The sequence below is a fragment of the Populus euphratica genome, unplaced genomic scaffold (assembly GCF_000495115.2).
Source record: "Populus euphratica unplaced genomic scaffold, PopEup_1.0 scaffold234.1, whole genome shotgun sequence".
NCBI classification, from domain to species: Eukaryota; Viridiplantae; Streptophyta; class Magnoliopsida; order Malpighiales; family Salicaceae; genus Populus; species Populus euphratica.
Genome location: NW_011499928.1, coordinates 516860 through 539984, shown reverse-complemented (window position 1 = coordinate 539984; position 23125 = coordinate 516860). Strand labels below are relative to the sequence as shown.

The window sequence follows — 23125 nt, the reverse complement described above, 5'->3', positions numbered from 1 at the left end:
CCGAGTGGATGAATGGAGATAAGAGCTTCTTGGCCGACAAAAAGGTCCAAGGACTTCAAAATAATTGAATGACGAGATGTAAGAGATGAAAATCTCATGTACGACTATACATTTAAAGTTACTCATCTATCAATAACCTCTCCCATCTAAATTTGAAATCACTATATATATATATCTTGAATAACAAATTTAATTCTCAAAGGGGACCAACGGGCAATAAAAGTTGGAAAGAGCCTAGAGGGTGAAAGTTCAATGCTTTGAGGAGGAAGCTGCCATGAAATTCCTTATTGCAAACTTCCACCACTCAACCGTTGACTTTACTGTAGCATTTTTTTTTTTAACAAAAGTTTGTTTGAATAAAAAATTAATGTTCTTTCATTTATTTATTTTTCAGCATCCAGTATTAATATTAAAATCGTTTAAAAACATTTAAAAGATTATCAAATTACCATTTATATATACTTTAGAAAATCCTTTCAAACACAATATAAAGCACTAAAAAAACACTATCCTAAGTCTTTTGAGCTAATGGATTCCCTCATTTCTTCAACTTCGGTGAAAGGAAACTCAGTCCTTAAGCCTTTAAAATTCTTGATTTGATCCTTGTGTTCGTCTCTTTATGAAAATGTATTAATGAATTAAAATCTACACATGAAATATCCTTTAAAGGACCCACAATCTTGGGTGAGTTTTGAAAAAAAAGAAGAAAAAAACACGTGTTGCGTAAGATATTTAAAGATTAAAGTGGAGAAAATCTAATAAAATAAATAGTGTCAATCAAACACTATAAACTTTTAGGCCCTGTATATTTCATGGAAAATGATGTTTTAGAAATTATTTTTTAAATTATTTAGTGTTTATTTAACATTAAAAAAATTGATCAATAAAAAATAGTTTTTAATAAAAAAATAATTTCGTTTTCAGAAAAGTATTTTCTTTTAATTTGGAATAAAAAACACTTTTCAAAGTTATAAAAAACTTTAAAATATCTTTTTATTTATTAAATATATTAAATTAATTTTAATTGTTGTATATTTTATGTTTAATTTTGTTATTTTTATCTTTTAAAATTTAATTTAATTTAATATAATTTGATTCTTATACTAATTTTGATTCCTATTATTTTTTTTAATTAAATTTAGAACTGATAATTATTAGAGTTGTCAAAAAATGCCAACGTTATACTATTTAACTTACTATTTATTTTGTTCTTATGAATTTTGTTTTGGACAAATAAGTGCAAAATAATTATTACGAAGCATTCACGGGCATAAATTATATTACACTAAAAAATTAAAATAGACCTATATATGTTAACACCTAAGTATTGTTCTTGTTCGTTGAGTTGTTCGACAAAGATCCACATTAGTCATTCTATTAATTAATTAATTTATTTGCCCTCCAATCTTTTGGTAGTTGCTTAGGAATCCAGAAGCATGTGTTTCATTAACTTTGTCCTGATATATATATATATATATATATATATATATGGACCAACGCGCAATAAAAGTTGGAAAGAGTCCAGAAAGTGAAAGTTCGATGCTCTGACGAGGAAGCAGCCATGAAATTCCTTATTGCAAGCTGCCATGCCCCCACCTGCCTCGACAGTTGACTTGACTTGACTGTAGCAGGATGTGTTTTTAGAAAAACATGTTTGAATTAAAAGAATAATAATGTTCTTTCACCTTCTTCTTTTCAGCGTAAAGATATTAATATTAAAATCATTTAAAAATATTTAAAAATTTATCAAATTACCATTCAAATATACTTTAAAAATTCCATTCAAACACGATATAAATGCACTAAAAAAAGAAGCACTATTCTAAGTATTTGAGCTAATGGAATCCAAGTCTTCAACTCAATCCTTAAGCCTTTACAATTCATGATTTGTCCTTGTGTTCTTCTCTTTATGAAATGTCAGGTTCTATGTATCATCAAATTAAAATCTATGAAAAACATGTTTGAATTAAAAGAATAATAAAGTTCTTTCACCTTCTTTTTTTCAGCATAAAGATATTAATATTAAAATTATTTAAAAATTTATCAAATTACCATTCAAATATACTTTAAAAATTCGCACTAAAAAAAGAAGCACTATTCTAAGTATTTGAGCTAATGGAATCCTTCAAGTCTTCAACTCAATCCTTAAGCCTTTACAATTCTTGATTTGTCCTTGTTCTTCTCTTTATAAAATGTCAGGATCATCAAATTAAAATCTATTTATGAAATATCCTTTAAAGAACACCCATCTCACAATCTTATGGGTCCACGCATGAGATTTAATTTGTTAATAAATTAAACCATCTTATGGGTCACAAAGTTTAAAGATTAAGGATGAAGTTTCTTTTGATCAAAACTTCAGTGGCTAAAATTTCACGTGGATCTTCCATATCATTGGTGTGGGCGTCATCACACCACATCATCATCTTAAGTTTTGATCCAGTGCACTACAAGCACTATTTTAGCTGACACACGGCTTCATCGGCACCATCCATTGGTTTAAAATTTGATTGATCAAATATAAGTCATCCAAAGTCTGATTTGAGTGATCTCAGAGTCATTTTCAACTTTTCCGGCCATTTCGAACACAACTATGAAGTCCAATTTAGCAAATTCCAACTCTAAAGTTAGTGAAAATGGTAGATGAAATAAAAACTATCGGGTTAAAAAAAGTTGATGGGACATATTTTGGATATTGAAAAATACAAATAAAAAACTATCTATATGGGAAGAAACTTCATCTTCCTTTGTCAAGGGGCAAACCAGAGAATATGCAAGAAGAAAATTGGTTAATTCTTGATAAACAGGTTTTGGGTATTATCTAGCTATCCTTATCAAACAGAGTTGCTCACAATATTACAAAAGAAAAATCCACTACAAAACTAATGGAAGCCTTGTTTGAGATGTATAATCCACTACAAAACTAATGGAAGCCTTGTTTAAGATGTATGAGAAGCCCTCAGTAAATAATAAAGTGCATTTGATGAAGAAGTTGTTCAACCTGAAGATGACAGAATGCACTCTGTTACACAACATCTCAACAACTTCAATATCATCACAAATCAATTATCATTTGTTTAAATTGAGTTTGATGATGAGATTCGCGCACTTATTTTGCTAGCTTCACTTCCAAGCAGTTGGGAAGGTATGAGAACAGCTGTGAGAAACTTAGCCGGAAAATTCAAAGTAAAATATGATGATATCCAAGATTTGATTTTGGCTGAAGAATTATGAAGGAAAGACTTAGGTGAAGGTTCAAGTTCAAGTTCAGGTTCAGCTCTCAACATCAACACTCGAGGGAGGAGACAAGATAAAGGCTTACCTAGAGGCAAATCAAAATAAAGATATAGAAGTAAAAGCAAGTCTGGACCCAGAAAGTAGGTTGAATGTTAGAATTGTGGCAAATCTGGTCATTACATGAGGAGTTATATAAAACCAAAAAAACCTGAAGCTGACTCTGTGAATGTTACCATAGATGAGGTACAAGATGCTTTGATTCTTGTTGTACAAAGTCCAATTAATGATTGGATTCTTAATTCTGGTGCTTCATTTCATTATACACCACACCACGAAATGATGCAAAACTATGCCACTAGATATCATAGTAAAGTCTATCTAGTCGATGGACAACTAATGAATATCATAGGTATAGGAGACGTGCAAATCAAGACAATGAATGCATCTATATGGAACTTACAAAATGTAAGACATGTTCTTGGATTAAAGAAGAAACTGATTTTCGTTGGACAACTTGATGATAATGGTCATTCAATCCTTTTTTTCTGGAGGTATATGGAAAGTATCGAAGGGAGTAATGGTTTTGACTTATAGAAAGAAAATCGGCACCTTATATATGACCACAAGATTTGCAGGCATTATTGCTTCTATTGAAGCAAAAAATTATTCACAGCTATGGCACTATAGACTCGGCCATATGAGTTAAAAGGGGATAAAGACACTTTAGTCAAAGGAAAAGTTGCCAGAGTTAAAAAAAATATTGATCTAGATATTTGTGAAAGTTGTATTCTTGGGAAACAGAAGAAGCTCAGTTTTTGTATTCTTGAGAAACAGAAGAAGCTCAGTTTTTTTAAAGATTGTCAAAATCTTAAGACCAAAAAAGCTAGAATTGGTACACATATATTTATAGGGACCTTTTTTAGTAGCATCTCTTGGAGGTTCTTAGTATTATGTGATTTTCATTGATGAGTTCAGTAGGAAGGTATAGGTATACGTTTTAAAAAATAAATTTGATATGTTTGAAACATTCAAGAAATGGAAGGCTATGGTTGAGACTGAATCAAGTTTAAAGCTAAAATCTTGAGATCTGATAATGGAGGAGAATGCATTGATGGAGGTTTCAAAGAGTATTGCGTTGTCAATGATATCAGAATGGAAAAGATTATTCTAGGCACACCACAACAGAATGAAATTGTTGAATCCATCTATGAATAAGCTAGAAGCATGAGGTTGCATTTAGGGTTACCTCAAACATTTTAGCCGACGTAGTTCATACTGTAGTTTACTTAATCAATCATGGACCATCAATTCCTTTAGAGTTCAAATTTCTCGAGAAAGTATGGAGAGGAAAAGAAGTACAACTCTCTCATCTAAGGGTCTTTGGGTGTATTTTCTATGTTTATATAGATTCTGATGCTCGCAATAAGCTAGATGTCAAATTCAAGAAGTGTTTATTCATTGGCTATAAAGATGAAAAATTTAGATTTTGGTTTTGTGAAGATCAGAATAAAAAAGATTATCAAAAGCAGGAATGTGATCTTCAATTAGAAAATTTTGTATAAAGACAAATCATATGTAAAAACAAATATGGCTGATTCAGATACAAGTCCATAAAAATCTGAATCCATAAGATTAGAAGGGCTTCCTAATGTTACGAGCAAAACAAAAATCAAAAGCCTTTATAAGAAGATTCAAGCACACCTGTACCCATTACTACATAAAAAGATACATAGCCAAGTGAACTATTGTTTATGTTCGCAAGTCTTTAAGAACTGTAAAACCCTCATAACAGTTCACGCTTCTACTGAATTATATTTTGTTGATAGATGGTGGTGAACCGTAAACTTATGAAGAATAATTACAAGATGAAAACTCATGCAAGTGGGAGTTAGTCATGAAGGATGAGATGAATTTTTTGTTGAAAAACAAGACTTAGGAGCTAAGTACATTACCTGAAGGAAAGAAAACTTTTCAAAACAAGTAGGTTTATATAGTAAAGACTAAGCATGATGGAAGCAAACGGTTCAAGGCAAGACTTGTTGTAAAAGGATTTCAACAAAAAAAAGGATTGACTACTTTGAGATATTTTCTCCAGTTATGAAACTAACAACAATCAAGGTTGTTTTAAAGATAGTAGCTGTAAAACAATTTACATCTTGAACAACTAGATGTAAAAATAACATTTCTTAATGGTGACTTGGAGGAAGATATTTATATGCAATAACCAGAGGGGTTTGCAATACAAGGAAAGGAAAACCAATCTGCAAGCTAAAGAAAAGCCTATATGGTTTGAAGCAAACTCTAAGACAGTGGTACAAGAAGTTTGACAACTTCATGTCTAGTTTGGAGTACACAAGATGCCAAGCTGATCATTGTTACTATATTAAATATTTTGACAACTCCTACATCATTCTACTATTATATGTAGATGATATGTTGATTGCAGGATCCAGTATTAAAGAGATTGACAAGTCGAAACAGCAGTTGTCAAAACAGTTTAAAATGAAGGATCTAGGAGCTGCTAAACAAATACTTGGCATGAGAATCATTAAAGATAAAGACAAAGACATACTAAAACTATCACAAACAGAGTATGCCAAAAAGGTTCTCAGCAGGTTTAATATGGATAATGGGGAATTATTTCAAGCTTAGTAAAGACCAATTATCAAAAACTAAGCTAGAATGTGGATACATGGATAAGATTTTATACGCCTCAACCATTAGTTCTTTGATGTATGCTATGGTCTGTACCAAACCAGACATTGCCTATGTAGTGGGAGTTAAAAGCCAATATATGAGCAATCTTGGAAAGCAATATTAGGAGGTGGTAAAATAGATCATGAGATACTTAAAAAGTTTTTCGGAGACTTGTTATACCTTCATAGCTAGTGGTTTGAAACTTAAAGATTTTATAGACGCTAATCTAGTAGGAGATGTTGATAGCAGAAAAAGCACTACAGAATATGTATATACTCTAGGAGGCATTACTATTTCCTGGAGTTTTACTTTGCAAAAGATCGTCACTCTTTCAACAACAGAAGTTGAATATGTTGCAGTCTCACAATCTGCAAAAGAGATAGTATGGTTGCAGATTTTCCTGAAAGAATCGGGCAAGATGAATGGAAAGGGTACTCTATATAGCGACAGTCAGAATGCAATCTTCCTTGTCAAGAATCTAGCATTTCACTCTAAGCCTAAGCATATTCAGATCAAATATCACTTCATCCGAAAAATTGCTAGATGATGAGCAACTAATGCTTGAAAAGGTATGTAAAAGCAAGAATCTAGTTGACATGTTAACCAAAGGAGTTACACTTGATAAGTTGAAGTTTTATAAAACTTTGGTTGGTTTTTAAGAATAAAAAATAATTAATTATTTGTTTACAAGTGAGAGATTGTTAATAAAATGAAGACAAACAATGCCCCACCTCCATTATATGCAAGTGAGAATAACAAATCTCCTACTTAACACATAATGAAGGCTTAATTTAAGGCATAAATCATGACATAATTTATGGCCTTTGCTCCCAGCTTAGTTTGTGTATATATATTTAGTGAAGAGCTGAGTGTGGCAGAAAACACAGAGAGAAGAAGATAGAGAGAGCTTTAGTGAAGAGCTGAGTGTGGCAGAAAACACAGAGAGAAGAAGATAAAGAGAGCTTGAGTGAAAGAGAGTTGAGTGAAAGAGAGTTGAGTAGAGAAGAGTTTTCTCCTTCTTGTTTTATATTATTTTTTTGATATATTAATATAAATTAGTAACTTCGTGGAGGAGGCAAGTTGTGGAATCATATAAATTTATAAATTTATATGTGTTTAATTGCTCTAATGTCTCAATATCAACCTGCACGGAATGACTGATTTTTGTCATGGCACTGAAGATGGTAGAATGCTGCAGGGGATTTCCTCTAGTCATTTTAGTGATTGGAAAATCTTTGTGCCGGAAGTCTGCTGCAGAATGGCGTAAGAGACTTAGGGAATGCTCTAAAGCTGTTTCTATTCTTTCCGAAGATGAAATTCTCGATTGTCTTCAAAGCAGTGTGGAAGCCTTGAATGATAATCTAGTAGCCAAGGAATGTTTCATGGACCTTGGTTCATTCCCTGAAGACCAGAGGATTCCTGCCCCTACCCTTGTTGATATGTGGGCAGAATTGTATAACCTGGATGAAGATGACACCATTGCCAACCTCCACAAACTCTCTGAAATGAATCTGATTGAAATTTTAGTTACAAGGTATGATAGTTATGAACCCTATTGACATTATCATGGCCGGGGTATTTATTATAGTAATAGTATGTGGAATCTTCACATCAAACATCGATTCTAAGAATATCATATGGATCCTACTACTACATGACTTTATATATAAAATGAGCTATCCCGGAAAATATTAGAAGAACAAAACCATTACCAACTGGTTTATGGGGGATTAAAATAATTGGTTCTCTTTTTGGGTTTCGCTGATGGATGACCAGCTTTAACTGCTATGGTTGCAACTTTTGATGGTCATTAGAACTCCACTTATGTTCATTTCAATTAACTTGTGTGCTATTAGTAGCTAACTTGTCAAGAGTGTGAGTCTCTAAGCAATCAACTTCTGTGATCCACCAGGAAAGATGCAAACGAAGACGGCTCCTATAATGAGCATTTTGTCACACAGCATGACCTGCTCAGGGAGCTGGCCATCCGTGAAAGCAACTCAAGAAGCAATGAGCACAGGAAACGAGTATTATTGGAGATAATGGAAAATAAAATCCCTAAGTGGTTGATGGAACAAGATAAGCTATCAATCAGGGCCAAACTCTTATCTATCTCAACAGGTTATTAATCTCTATATTTTCTTAATACAAAGAGAGTCTGGCCTCTGCACACACGCATCGAGCATACAAAACCGATTTTTCATTTTTTTTTGTATTTTTCATCACCTTGTTTGCAGATGAAAAATTCTCATCAAGTTGGTCCACCATGCAAGCGCCGGAAGTTGAGGTTTTACTTCTGAATTTTCAGACAGAGAAATACTCATTGCCTGAGTTCATAGAAAGAATGAATAAGCTAAAAGTTTTAGCACTTCACAATTAATGGTTCGTTCCAGCTGAATTGGGCAATTTCCCACTTCTTGGTTCTTTATCAAATCTAAAGAGAATAAGACTGGAGAAGGTTTCCATCCCATCCCTTTTCTTGACTTCAATGAAATGGAGGAAGCTAGAAAAGATGTCCTTGGTTATGTGCAATATTCACGAAGCTTTTAATAAATCTACCAACAATATTTCGGATGCATTCCCAAAGATAGTCGACCTCACCATTGACTACTGCAATGATCTGGAGGAATTGCCGACAGGATTCTGTGATCTTGTCTTGCTAAGAAAGCTCAGTATCACAAATTGTCATAAGCTTTCGGCACTGCCAGAGGACATGGGAAATTTACTTGATTTGGAGGTCCTAAGGCTCAGCTCCTGCATCGAATTGACAGAGTTACCGGGCACAATCGGTAGACTTCATAAGTTGCAGATTCTTGACTTATCCGAATGCTTAAGTGTAACAGAATTGCCAGAACAGATCGGTCAGTTGCATGATCTGAGAAAGCTCTACATGATAGATTGCTCAAGTTGTGAATTGCCATCATCAGTTGGAATCGTTTCGAACCCTGCCTTCCATCTCTGACGATAAAGGTACATAAGGAAAACAACTTGAACTGGCTTGGGTAGCCATCGTTTTATGATAATGATTATTCTCCAAGATTTCTGGCGAGCCTTTAATTTGTAATGATGTCATTGTGCTTTCCTTTAATGCATAGAAAGATGGTGTGATTCTGTTATTTGTTAGTAGCCCTTGTTAAAAATCGTATTATAATGGCGTGGATCAAATGTGAAGCCATTTTTCCTTGCAAAAAGACGTTTCCTCATGAACCCAAAACGCAGCTTGCCAGCAATTTCTAAGCGCTGCAATATTTGACTACATTTGATGGATTTTTGGTTTGAGGATTATTAGATTCCATTTGGACGAGCTTATTTGAATTGATGCAGTAAAATAAATAAAAAAGTCGTCTAGCGTTTCTATATATATATATATATAAAAGATCTCATGTTCTAGCTTAGCTTTGTCGATTTAACAGGTTAACCTAAATTAATTAAGATATTTTTTGCTGATTTTTTAATTAATTTTTTATTTTATTAGTCAATATTGAGTTGATTTGAAATTGGGTTTTGTGAATTTTTATTCAATTTTTTTTTTATAAAGTTATCTCGATCTCATTATTTTAATCGTACATTTGACAGGTTAGTCTATGTTAACTTGGTTAATTTTTATGAGTCCTTTTTTATTCGATTTTTTTTCAATTCCACCCTCCAACAACCAAATCTTCTTCTTTTTCTTTTTAGTTTTTTTTTTCAATTACATCCTTTAATATTAGGTTATTTGGAATTAGGTTTTGAAATCCTTTAATATTAGGTTATTTGGAATTAGATTTTGAAATTTTTTTCAATTTACTTTTTATGAGATTATTTTGATCTCATGGATTTACTTTTTTTATTTTTTAAAATTTTTTAAAATTCATCCTCAAATATTGAATTAATTATGAATTAATTTTTATAATCTATATAAATTTATTTTTTATAGAATTATTACAGTCCAATAATCTAAATCACAAATTTAAAAAGTTAATTCGGATCAATCTAATATGTTATTGTCTTAATATTTTTTAAAACAAAAGACAACCAACATGTCATCATATTAAATTTTTTATAAAAAAAACTATCATTCAATATGCATTATATTTTAAATTCATGATTTTTTATTATAAAATATATGTTTTTATATATAAAAAAATTATCTTACCTGCAACACGAGACAATTATCAAAATAACAACTGGATATTATAATTCCCCCTTCATACTTTGCTAGTCCCATCTCATAATCTTTCTTTAATTAATAAAATAAAATACGAAAAAATACCCTTTGTTATATTATTCACAAATGATGATAATAAATGTTTTCTTGTGTTTACATCTATATATTTAATAGGTACAAGTCGAAAGATATTCACATTTTTACGTTTTTTTAATCATTTCCTATCACGAAATACAATTTCTTTGAAGAAACGTTTTTTCATCGGATTTAATGAAAGTGCATATTTACTCTTGAAATGGGAGAGAAGAGTGATAATATATATAGAAGGGTATTTTAACATTAATAAATCTTATTTAGTCTATTAAATTTAATTCTTGAAACTAAAAATAGGTTTAAATATAAGATTTCATTAAAGGAATAGTATTATATTCACTCCATATTGTGTCAATCTTACTCAATAGTGTATTTTTATTACTTAGATAGACTAAAGTATCTATAATTAGATTTTTCATGAATGAGGATATTAAATATTATTATGAAATTTATATATAACAGAATGTCTTTCTTTTTGTAATTATAATTATACTATTCAAATTTTACTTTTTTTTTATCATTAGCTATCATCAAATTTATTTTCTTCAAAAAAGGGTCAAATTATGTTTTTTTTTCTTCAATATTTTTTTTTATTTTCCAAATTTCAAATGAAATTTTTATTTGGAACATATATATAATATTGTTTTTTTGTAAGAGCGATTATAATTTGAAAAGTAGTTTTTATACATTTTTTTTTACTTGAATTAATTTCGATTTTAAATAATTACAAAGTAACATTTCAAAATTTGATTTAATCAAAATCAGATATTCCATACAAATATTTAACCCCAATCTCTCTTTTTAATTTATGCCTTTTCTTATCTTGTAAGTTATTATTTCTTATCAAGAAAAAATAACTTTTATTTTTATAAATTCATCACACAAATACATTTACTTATATGAAATACAAAAAGATTAAAGAAAATTGACAATAATCTCTCGGAAATATTAGAATAATATAAAATAATTACTATTTAAAAAAGTGAACCAAACAAGTTAAAAAAACCAGAGGAAAAAAAAAGGTAAAAAACAAAGGGTCGATTTGCCGATGCCATCAACCCACGGGCCGGCCACCGCCAGCGTCGACCAGCACCATATTCAACCAAAAAAACCCACGCTGACATCACCAAATTTGTTGTGATTTAAGTGCATTCAAGAAATGGATGTTACGGACTGGATCTATTAAAATAAAATCTAATCGAGGTGAATGTGTGCGCATTATCTATCTCCTGGGAGTTTTTTCTGCTGAGACTGCTTGGGAATTTCTCAGGAAGAAAGGGAAGAGAGATGGATGGCTCATCCTTTTGTGGGGTACTTTCCATGTCCTAAGGCAAACTTTCGTATGTTGGCCTGCATCTTTGATAGATTAACAAACAAGAAGAGGCCAATCAAGCTGGTGTAGTTCTACTGCTGAAGATAGCAGAATTTTCAACTCAGTGGCGGTGGCGGGACAATTGAAGATTGGGATGTCGAGTCTTGTGGGGCCAAAGGAAAGTTGCAGGAAAAGGATTCAAGTCTGGTGTCATGAGAGTTGCTTGGTGTTTTTTAATTTTCTTAACGTGGAAGGAATGAAATCAAAGACCTCAAGATGCTGTCAAGTTTTGAAAACTGAGTGTGCTTTAGGTGTAGCAAAAAGTTACTACTGAGGAAAATGAGATCCTTCCCAATCATGTCATGAATAGAATTCAGTTCCGGTGGTTTTTTTTTTTTTTTTAATTTTTGCATAAATTAGAAATTTAAGAATTATCTATGTATTTTATTCTTAAGTGACCATATAACACGCTATATAATAGTGTCATCGTATATTTTGAGTGTGGAATACTAAATTGTATTTTTGGTGGTGTCTGGAACCCTCAAGTAATAAAATGAATCATTTTTAAGAAAATAATTATAATTAAAAAAAGTAAATATTAAATTTCAAGAATAAATGTTCTTATTCTTGTTTTGCTTATGATAAATATTTAAAAATTTAAAAATATTATTATCTAAAAAATAAATAAAAATAATTAGCTTCTTACCGGATGATTCATGAGATATTTATAACTTATAAATTTTAATTTTTAATTTCAGTGGAAGGGTTAGAATATAATTTTGTTATAATAATATTAATGATAAATAAATATTTTTTATATAAATATTAATAAAAAATAAATATTTTTTATACATACATTAATAATAAATAAATACCTCTAACTTTAACATTTTATATTAAAAATATAAAAATAAATAAATAAAATCTTACAATTCAAAATAAAATCTATAATAATTTATAGATTTTTAACCCTTTATGCTTAGCACACTGCCAAGCCTATGATTGATGGGTATGGTAGTGAGCTGTACACATATTTATTTATACTTGGCATGTAACTAAGCTTGAGCTAGATTCATGGCATCCAGGATAAGTATTTTGTTAAATCTAGAGATATTGGATATAGATGCTTAGGCTCGGCAAAATATAGATCCATCAATATTATTATTGTTCTTGTACAAGATAGAGACTAAACAAAAAGGAATTTCAAAATATTTTAAGCTTTTCATATTTTATTACTAGTTTGAATATGAATCCTTACACTTTTATAACCTTTCAATATAATTAAATTGTGAAGGGTTTATTATAATTATTAAAAATATTCATAATGATATTAATAAGAAATCACTCTTTAACTTTATTGGATTAATATTTAAAAAAAAATAGAGAAATGATAGTCGGATATTCGATTCCTACATTTAGTCATAAAATTTTATCATGAGACAAACAAGCGAACAAGTTAATATACTAAAAATTTTACTATCTTCTATAATGCTATAATGTTTTTGCCATTGTAATCTTCAAAAAATAATTGGATAGTTATAAAGTATAATTTTATTTTTTAATTAAAAAAAAGTGCATTCTCATTATTTATTTAAATTGGGATAAAAAAATCACTATTATAAAATAGGACATAAAAGATATGAATAGTTACCAAAACTCATTATGGATCCCATAAAATTTAGAAAAAAATTATTTATTTTTATTTAATGATATAATAAAAAAATAAATACTTACAAAAATTAAATGTTAATCAAATAGTTAATTTTTCATATCTGTAATGAGCACACCTTAAACTCTAAGTTTTGATATATATGACCTCGAAAAAAGTTATTAATCTTGTGGCGATTACTATAAAATATTTGGAAGTAGAGATATGCTTAAATTGAGGTCTTTATTTGAATTTAATATAAATAAATGAATCTATTATACAATATATATGATTCAAATTTCTAAATTTGTCTTATGATTCAAATTTCTAAATTTGTCTATTAAATTGATGAGATATGAATTTATTAATGATTTATGGGTGAGTTTGGAAGAAAAAGCAAGTGTTGCATGAGATATTTAAAGATTAAAATGGAGAAAATCTAATAAAAATAGTGTCAATCAAATAGCATAAACATTATATTTCATGGAAAATGGGTTTTTAGAAATTATTTTTAAAATTATTTTTTTATTTAACATTAGAAAAGTTAGTTAATAAAAAATATTTTTCAATAAAAAAAATGACTTAGATTTTCAGCAAAATATTTTTTTAATTTTAAATGGAATACTTTTCATAAGTTGTAAAAAAATTAAAAATATCTTGTTATTTATTAAATATTCCAAATTTAGTAGTAATCTTTTAATTATTATATATATTATATTTATTTTTTTAATTTTATTTTTTAAAATATAATTTAATATAATTTGATGTTTATATCAACTATTATCCTATTTTTTTTTTATAATTGAAATTAGAAAAAATAATTATTAGAGTTGTTGATAAAAATGCCAACGTTTAACCTACTACTTATTTTGTTTTTATAAGCTTTATTTTGAACAATTAAGTGTAAAATAATTATTATGAAGCATTGATGAGAATAAATTATATTACAATAAAAAATTAAAATAGACTTATATATATATGGTAACACTCTAAAATTATTTTATTATTATTATTATTATTATTATTAACATGAATATTATTAGTTTATACGCATCTCGATTAATTTTACATATCTTAAAATTAATAATTATATAAATCTTTAATAACCTTGATATTTATGAAATTTAAATAAATAATTTTTAAAAAATAAATTTAAAAATTAATCACTTAAATTACATCTCTCAAAATTATTTTAAAATTATTCTAATTTGTTACATACTACTTATTTTATTTATTTATATGCACACCAATCTTTCGGTGTACGTTGTTTCTTAGAAGTCGAGAAGACATTTTAATTTATTCTCAAAGTGGACCAACGGGCAAATAAAAGTTGAAAAGAGTCTACAGAGTGAAAGTTCGATGCTCTGACGAGGAAGCAGCCATGAAATTCCTTATTGCAAGCTGCCATGCCCCACCTGCATCGATCATTGACTTGACTTAACTATAGCAGTTTTTTTTTTTTGTTCATAAATTAAACCATCATAGAAGGGCTGTCAAGGACCAATGTCACAAAGTTTAAAGATTAAGGATGAAGTTTCCTTTGATCAAAACTTCAGGGGAGGTTTGAATCAATTAGCTTTCAGTAGGAGAATTATATATATAAGGATAAGGACCAGAAACAACTAAAATAGGAGAATTACAATATGGTCACCAATCAAAAACTAATTTAAGGTTGAAAAGTCAATCCTCTCAAGTCCACACACTTTGCACATAATCAACACTAGAAATTAGAAAACTAGCATATAATGATGCTTTACTTCGTTTCTCAAGAAAGAAAACACGATAGGAAACCCAGTTCCCCGGAAAAGTTTTGCATCTACCCAAAACAGCCCAGAAACCATTTTCCTCTTAACTTCAGTTCCTCACTAGTTGTTGTACAAAAATCAGCTGGTTTTTCTTCGTGAAAAAAAAAAAAGCCATGGCAGGTCAGGTTGTGATATCAGCAGTTGCTGGGGCTGGTTTCGAGATAATTTTTGGTGATTTCTTAAAGATTGTTGTAAAAGCACAGAGACACAACTCCCAGTTCAAGCCAAGCTTGAAGCGCCTAGAGGAGATGTTGAAAGATATGGCTCCAAATATCAAGAGAATAGAATCTTTCAACAGAGAACTTGATCAACCAAAGCAACTTGAAAGGCTCAAAGGATTAATGACAAAAGGCAATGATTTAGTCAATAAATGCTCAAAAATCCATAAATACAACTGTTTGATGAGGCCTATTTATAACAAGAAACTTCTCAAGTTAGAAAAGGATATTCGTGATCATATTAGCAGGGTTTTGCAACTTCAGGTGGTAGCAGATACAAAAGAGAGTTTGCATACACAAAATTCGACTTTGGTCGCTGTGAAAGGTGTTTCTTCTGGAGTAAGACAGTTAAATGATCAATTCGAGAAGTTAAGCATGACTCTAAGCAATGGTGGTAGGGTGGACTCAAGCAAGAGCTATAGTAATACTATTTTATCTGGTGTGTGCTCACCTCCTCTACTGAAAGTGGATCCTGTTGGATTAGAGATTCCATTGAGTGATTTGGAGATAAAGCTGCTGAATGATCCACAGCATATTGTGTTATCTGCTCCTGGAGGATGTGGAAAGACAACATTGGCTACAGCACTTTGTCAACAAGGGAGTGTTAAAGGTACACATTTACTACTTGAGAGTTCTTTTGACTACCTCCTTTTGTCTTTCTACTTCTTCTGCTTATTTTTGGTCCGGCTATTTGTATCCCTTTTTGATGGTAAGAGAGTGTTTTAGTTAGTACACCTGTTATAGAGGTGCTATGATCATTTTAGGCAAACAATTTTGCAAACAGAATAGGGTTTCTGAACAAAGTTGAGCTTTAGTGCCCGAAAAGGTTTCATTATGTTTTCTTCTCTTCAGGGTAATTGCCAGGTACATCCTTTTCCTGTTTCTGTTAGTATCTGAGGTAAACTGCTGCTGTTTTCCCTTGTGTTTTTCTGGTGTAATGTGTATCTCTATTAAGCTTCATGTACATTCTCTTGGTGAATTATTCATTTTTCAAGAAATAAAAACGGATGATTTTGTCATGTTGAATTGTAACCACACATAAAGACTCGTGTTTCTGCAGAATTGTGGGTCTGTTATTGATTGAAATAAGCAAATGTATGATATTTTAGACACAGTTCATTACTTGGAACTCTTTGGCAGAGTAAATGAAGCAATTCCCATATTTTGCTTTTAGTTTTTCTGACTATTAGAATTTTGAGTTCCAGATTGAGGCTCTTGTATCCGTTTTTATTTAGCTATATGTAAAAACATAAGAATTTCTGAAGAAATTTCATTACAGCGTTCTTCTTTCCCGACTTTTCAGATAAATTCAAGAGCAATATCTTCTTTGTCAACGTTCCAAAGCAGCGCAACCTGATGATCATTGTGAAGATGATATTCCAGCATAAAGAAATCGAGTCACCTGATTTTCAAAGTGAAGCAGATGCAGCTAACCATTTGGAACGTTTGTTCATGCAGATAGGACCAGATCCAATATTATTGGTCCTTGATGATGTTTGGCCAGTATCGGAATCTATTCTTGACGTCCTCATGTTCCGAATTGAAAATTACAAGATTTTGGTGACATCAAGATATGAATTTCAAAGTTTTGGATCCACATATCAATTGAAAACATTGAATCTTGCAGATGCCATGACCCTTTTTCAGAAATTGGCATTTCCATTGGATCAGCAGTCATATACTCCAGATCAGCAAATTCTAGAGAAGGTGATTTATCAACCTGCAATTATTAATGCTTATTTGCTCATTTTTATTTGTTTTTCACCTTCTACATAAATACCAATTAGTGAACAAATATTATGTGTCCAATATTTTGACTCTCTGATTTAGCATGCACTTGTGCTACTTGTTTGTTGTCTTATCAAGTGCTATCAGACCTTCATATAAAAATTCTGAAACCATGTGTTTTGAATCCGTTAATTTACTCCAGGGATGATATCTTACAATTTTGCAACTACAGAAAAGAAAAGAAAAGCATCCATTTTACACTTTTAAGAAACAATCGATGTGTTTACACAATGGAACTTTATTTTTAGTTTGTTACTGCCCACCAACCTGCACGGAATTACTGATTTTTGTCATGGCACTGAATTGCAGATGGTAAAATGCTGCAGGGGATTTCCTCTGGTCATTTCAGTGGTTGGAAAATCTTTGTGCCGGAAGTCTGCTGCAGAGTGGCGTAAGAGACTTAGGGAATGCTCCAAAGCTGTTTCTATTCTTTCCGACTATGAAAAAATTCTCGATTGTCTTCGAAGCAGCGTGGAAGCCTTGAATGATAATGTAGCAGCCAAGGAATGTTTCATGGACCTTGGTTCATTCCCTGAAGATCAGAGAATTCCTGCCACTACCCTTATTGATATGTGGGCAGAATTGTATAACCTGGATGAAGATGACACCATTGCCAACCTCCACAAACTCTCTGAAATGAATCTGATTGAAATTTTAGTTACAAGGTATGATAGTTATGAACCCTATTGACATTATCATGGCCAGGGTATTTATTCTAGTAATAGTATGTGGAATCTTCACATCAAACCTAGATTCTACGAATATCATATGGATCCTACTACAACATGGACTTTTATATATAAAATTAGCTATCCTGGAAAATATTTGCAGAACAAAATCATGGAAAATATTAGCAGAACAAAAGCATTACCAACTTGGATTGTGGGGGATTAAAATAAGTGGTTGTCTTTTTGGTTTCGCTGATGGATGACCAGCTTCAACTGCTATGATTGCAACTTTTGATGGTCATTAGAACTCCACTAACGTTATTCATTTCAATTAACTTGTGTACTGTTAGTTGCTAACTTGTCAAGAGTGTGAGTCTCTAAGCAATCAACTCCTGTGATTCACCAGGAAAGATGCAAACGAAGACGATGGCTCCTATAATGAGCACTTTGTCACGCAGCATGATCTGCTTAGGGAGCTGGCCATCCGTGAAAGCAATTCAGAAAACATTGAGTGCAGGAAACGAGTATTATTGGAGATAATTGAAAATAAAATCCCTGAGTGGTTGATGGAACAAGATCAGCTATCAATCAGTGCCAAACTCTTATCTATCTCAACAGGTTATTAATCCCTATTATTTTCTTAATACAAAGATAGCCTGGCCTCTGCGCACAAGCATCAAACATACACAACCAATTTTTAATGTTTTGTATTTTCATCACCTTGTTTGCAGATGAAAATTTTTCATCAAGTTGGTCCACCATGCAAGCGCCGGAAGTTGAGGTTTTACTTCTGAATTTTCAGACAGAGAAATTCTCATTGCCTGAGTTCATAGAAAGAATGGATAAGCTAAGAGTTTTAGTACTTCACAATTATGGGTTCGTTCCATCTGAAATGAGCAATTTCCCACTTCTTGGTTCTTTATCAAATCTAAAGAGAATAAGGCTGGAGAAGGTTTCCATCCCATCCCTTTTCTTGACTTCAATGAAATGGAGGAAGCTAGAAAAGATGTCCTTGGTTATGTGCAATATTCACGAAGCTTTTAATAAATCTACCAACAATATTTCGGATGCATTCCCAAAGATAGTCGACCTCACCATTGACTACTGCAATGATCTGGAGGAATTGCCGACAGGATTCTGTGATCTTGTCTTGCTAAGAAAGCTCAGTATCACAAATTGTCATAAGCTTTCGGCGCTGCCAGAGGACATGGGAAATTTACTTGATTTGGAGGTCCTAAGGCTCAACTCCTGCATCGAATTGACAGAGTTACCGGCCACAATCGGTAGACTTCGTAAGTTGCAGATTCTTGACATATCCGAATGTCTAAGTGTAACAAAATTGCCAGAACAGATCGGTCAGTTGCATGATCTGAGAAAGCTCTACATGATAGATTGCTCAAGTTGTGAATTGCCATCATCAGTTGAGAATCTTTTCCACCTTAAAGAAGTAATAGGCGATCAAGAAACTGCCATGTCATGGAATCGTTTCAAACCCAGACTTCCATCTCTGACGATAAAGGTACACAAGGAAAACAACTTGAACTGGCTTGGGTAGCCATTGTCTTCTGATAATGATTATTCTCCAGGAATTCTGACGAGCCTTTGATTTGTAACTATGTCATTGTGCTTTCCTTCAATGCATAGAAAGATGGTGTGACTCTGTAAATTGTTAGGAGCCCTCGTTAAAAATCGTATTGTAATGGCGTCATGCCATTTTTCCTTGCAAAAGACGTTTCCTCATAAACCCAAAACGCCGCTTGCCAGCAATTTCTAAGAGCTGCAATATTTGACAAGATTTTAAATCAAAGAAAGAGTGCAGAAGTCTTCATTCAACAAATCTCAAAGTAATTTGGAACAAATTAGTTTCTATGCGCGTGCTTCTTTCTTCTCTTTAATATATTTTTATAAATACATCATACATATACATTTATTTATATCAAATACAAAACAAATTAAAGAAAATTGACAGTAATCTCTTTGAAACATTATAAAAATACTAAATAATTTAAAAAAAATCAATTGGGGAAAGCCAAACAATTTAAAGAAAGAGAGTATTAATTAAAGTTTAAAAAACAATCAAGATTAGAAAAAATAAAGGGTAAATTTACCGCTGCCGTCAATCCACGGGCCAGCCAGCGCCAGCATCAACCAGCACAATAGTCGGCCGAAACAACCCCCGCTGACAGCACAATGACATAATTACAAAATACATACATACATAGATATATACATATACATATATATATATATATATATATATATAAAAGGTACATGATGCTTCGTTCATGTCAACAACGAAGTTGCTCCCATTTCTTTTGGTACGCTTCTTTACAGGAAAAACAAATAGAGAAAAAAATGTAAAGTTGCTTCTACTTCTTTTAGTACCCTTCTTTTAAAAAATAGGAAAAGAAAAAAATTAGAGCAAAAGTATATGACAAAAAAAAAATTAGTTATTTCAACGAGCAACACTCAACTGTTTAGAATTATGATTGTAGTAACGGTTTAAGCAACACTCAATTGTTTAGAATTATAATAGTAGTAATGGTGTAAAATATTTTTATTTAAAAATATATTAAATTATTTTTTTATTTTTAAAAAATTAATTTTAACATCAACACATTAAATAAACTGAAAATATAAAAAAATTATTTAAAAATTTAAATTTTTAAAAACTTTTAGAACAAAAAAAATAGAGAGAAAAGAAAATCAACAGTGATGTTGCTCCCATTTCTTTTAGTATACTTAAATAAATATGAAAAGAAAAAGAGAAAAGAAAGGGAACTGATTCGCTGCTACTCCCATTTCTTTTAGTATTTTAGCTAATAAAGTATTTGCATGCTCGGGCTGCAAAGTTGCTCGGATTTTGAACCAAAAAAAAAAATTATCAAGACCGTATAAAACTAATTGATTTTGATATTAAATTCAAAAAAGCACTTTAACCTTTTCATTTAGTTTAAATTTAAAATTTTAATTGTATAAAAATTATTTTAATATAATTTAGTTAATTTCATCAGTTAAAAACCTACACGACTAATTAATAAAAAACATTGAAAATTAAAATTGAGAAAAAAAAATAAAATTAATAGAAAAATTTCTTATTTGATTTGAGTTTAGAATTTATTATGATTTAATTAACTTAATTAATTAAAAAACCAACCGTAAAAAAAATTAAGAAATTAATTAAAAAAAGTAATGAAATTTAACAGAAAAAAATATCGTAACATAAATCTTACTTAATTAGCTAGAGAAAAACACCTTTGTTTAAGAAGTTTTATACGTGTGTGTGTGTGTGAGAGAGAGAGAGAGAGAGAGAGAGATGTCCAGACACCTCAGCCGAGAAATGTCAGTGAATCAAGCTTTATCATGCGTTATTGGAGGCCCGCGTTGGTTTGTCTCATAACTAAACCGCGAGCACAAGATGCGACGTTTGATTCACAGAAACAGTACAAATCCGTTTCATACATTGATTGAAGACCAATACAACATACCTAACAGACTTGGTCTACTTCCGTGAGAGAACTGGAAGTTATTGAAATCTAGGATTTGACAACTTTCATAGGGAAACAGCAGTGGCAGCTCAATTACTTGGTGCAGCTGTTCTGGGGAATTTCATGGAGGTTGCAGTGATGGATGTGAAAGACAAAGTCCTCATGTTTAAGTCCAACTTGGAGTGAATGGAATACATCCATTCCAATTCTCAAAGACATTGAAAATCTGAACGAAGCATTGGATGGTAGAACGGATGAGACATGTAGATGGAATTGTACAAGCTAGATGAAGAAGCATATGCCGTTGCCAAAATCCAGGAACTCCCTAACATGAATTTAGTTGATCTTGTAGTCACAAGGTATGCACGAGACAAAAACTTCCCTTCTTGTTTAATTTTCTGGATTGTCATTTTATTCATGTCAATTCTGCTAGTCGTTTGATACTTCAAAAATCACAGAGAAGTAGAAAGAGAATGAAATTCTGATTAGCATGAGAAAATTAATGTTGGGATTTTCCCTAACCAGTCAACTTATGATCATTTGACAGGAATTATCTAAGCAACTGCTATAATCATCACTTCGCTATGCAGCATGATCTTCTAAGAGAGCTAGCTATCCATCAAAGTGACTTGGAACTAATGGAGCAGAGAAAAAGACAAGTTCTGGAGATCTGTGCAAACAACGCCCCTGACTGGTGGATGGAACAGAAGCAGCCAAGCATTAGTAGCCGCCTCTTGTCTATCTCCACAGGTTATCATTTCCGTCTCTAATAACAGTAGTTTAACGTCTGCACATCTGCATTTTCACATCCTGTGGAATAAATATCATTTGCAGATGAAAACTTCTCATCAAGTTGGTGCTGCATGCAAGCTCCTGAAGTTGAGGTTATGATCTTTAATTGTCGAACATGAACCATGGTTATTTTGCTACAGAATTTAGTAATTTCTCACTTCTTGCTTCTGTACCCAACTTCAAGAGAATCAGATTGGAGCAGGTTTCAATTCCTTCCTTTGCCTTCACAAATATGAAGTTTGAGAATCTACAAAAGCTATCTTTGTTTGCGTGCAGAATCGGTCAAGCTTTTAGCACCTCTACCATCCAGGTTTCAGAAGCATTGCCAAAGTTAGAGGAAATAAACACTGACTACAGCAATGATCTGATAGAATTGCCTGCTGAGATCTTTAATCTTATCAAGCTAAAGAAAATCAGCATTACCAATTGTCACAAGTTGATTGCATTGCCTAGGCCTAGAGAAATTGGCAACTTGGTTAATTTAGAAATTCTAGGACTTTGTTCCTGTATAGAATTGCTAGAGTTGCCAAACACAATTGGGGGCCTCCATAAGTTGAGGATTCTTGACATATCAGAGTGTTTAGAAACTAAAAGATTACCAGAAGAGATCGGAGAAGTGCAAAACTTGAGCACGCTACACATGATTGGCTGCTCGAACTATTATAAGTTGCCATCATCAATCTTGAATCTTAAACATTTGGAGGAAGTCGTATGCGATGAAGAAACAGCCGGTTTATGGGAATCGGTTAAGCATGTGCTCAGGAATTTGAGAATTAAGGTGCATAAAGAAGACGTCAACTTAAACTGGCTTGACAACCATCGTTGTTTACCTCCTCTTCTTCAGAAACGATATTGAGCATTTTGTTTTTTTATTCTATTGTAATAACGTTCACCTGTTTCTTCATTAGACGAAAATATAAAGAAGATTGCATTTTGTTTTCTTAACTGGATTTGGTGTGTGCAATTTCAGAGTGCGAAGTAGTGACATTACCATGGATAAAGAAGGTGGCAGCAATTTCCTGGATCAAAAACATTATCCAAAACACTAATTCTAATAGGGGTTTTACCGTCTCTCAAGACACATAACACTGTCTATTATAAAAGTTTCATTAATTTTTTTCCCTTGGTTATTTTATGTTTTTTTCCCCTTGGCTTCGGGGTGGGATCATCTTTTCTCTGTAACATAAATATTTTTTAAAGATTGTACAGAGTTATTTTGAAAATTGGATTTC

At 31.6% G+C, this 23125-nt stretch overlaps 3 protein-coding genes across 4 annotated transcripts; all 3 read left to right on the top strand.

Moving 5' to 3' along the window:
• Positions 1 to 7115: 7115 nt before the first annotated feature.
• Positions 7116 to 9249, top strand: LOC105135847 (Leucine-rich repeat (LRR) family protein). The gene is given in 3 exon segments (XM_011040917.1): positions 7116 to 7468; positions 7847 to 8055; positions 8172 to 9249. Coding segments are annotated over 3 exon segments (1287 nt in total). The 3' UTR covers positions 8897 to 9249.
• Positions 9250 to 14773: 5524 nt separating this feature from the next.
• On the top strand, positions 14774 to 19446 carry LOC105135848 (probable disease resistance protein At5g66900). Of its 2 annotated transcripts, XM_011040919.1 has the most exons (6): positions 14774 to 15576; positions 15610 to 15767; positions 16461 to 16864; positions 17255 to 17610; positions 18020 to 18231; positions 18345 to 19446. In XM_011040919.1, the coding sequence occupies exons 1-6, from the start codon at positions 15053 to 15055 to the stop codon at positions 19166 to 19168; spliced, it is 2478 nt and encodes an 825-aa protein (XP_011039221.1). In that variant the 5' UTR covers positions 14774 to 15052; the 3' UTR covers positions 19169 to 19446. The 2 variants fall into 2 exon arrangements, with proteins under 2 accessions (XP_011039221.1, XP_011039220.1); XM_011040918.1 differs by having other exon boundaries at positions 14774 to 15767.
• Positions 19447 to 21945: 2499 nt separating this feature from the next.
• On the top strand, positions 21946 to 22800 carry LOC105135850 (probable disease resistance protein At5g66900). Its single transcript, XM_011040920.1, has one exon. The coding sequence runs from the start codon at positions 22009 to 22011 to the stop codon at positions 22747 to 22749; it is 741 nt and encodes a 246-aa protein (XP_011039222.1). The 5' UTR covers positions 21946 to 22008; the 3' UTR covers positions 22750 to 22800.
• The last annotated feature ends 325 nt before the right edge of the window (positions 22801 to 23125 follow it).

Excerpts from the sequence above, each read along its gene's own strand:
- LOC105135848 (XM_011040918.1), top strand. The coding sequence starts at position 15,053 with ATGGCAGGTCAGGTTGTGATATCAGCAGTTGCTGGGGCTGGTTTCGAG. Across the intron at positions 17,611-18,019 it reads ATTGAAATTTTAGTTACAAG|GAAAGATGCAAACGAAGACG; the intron begins GTATGATAGTTA and ends GTGATTCACCAG. Across the intron at positions 18,232-18,344 it reads ACTCTTATCTATCTCAACAG|ATGAAAATTTTTCATCAAGT; the intron begins GTTATTAATCCC and ends CCTTGTTTGCAG.
- LOC105135850 (XM_011040920.1), top strand. The coding sequence starts at position 22,009 with ATGAACCATGGTTATTTTGCTACAGAATTTAGTAATTTCTCACTTCTT.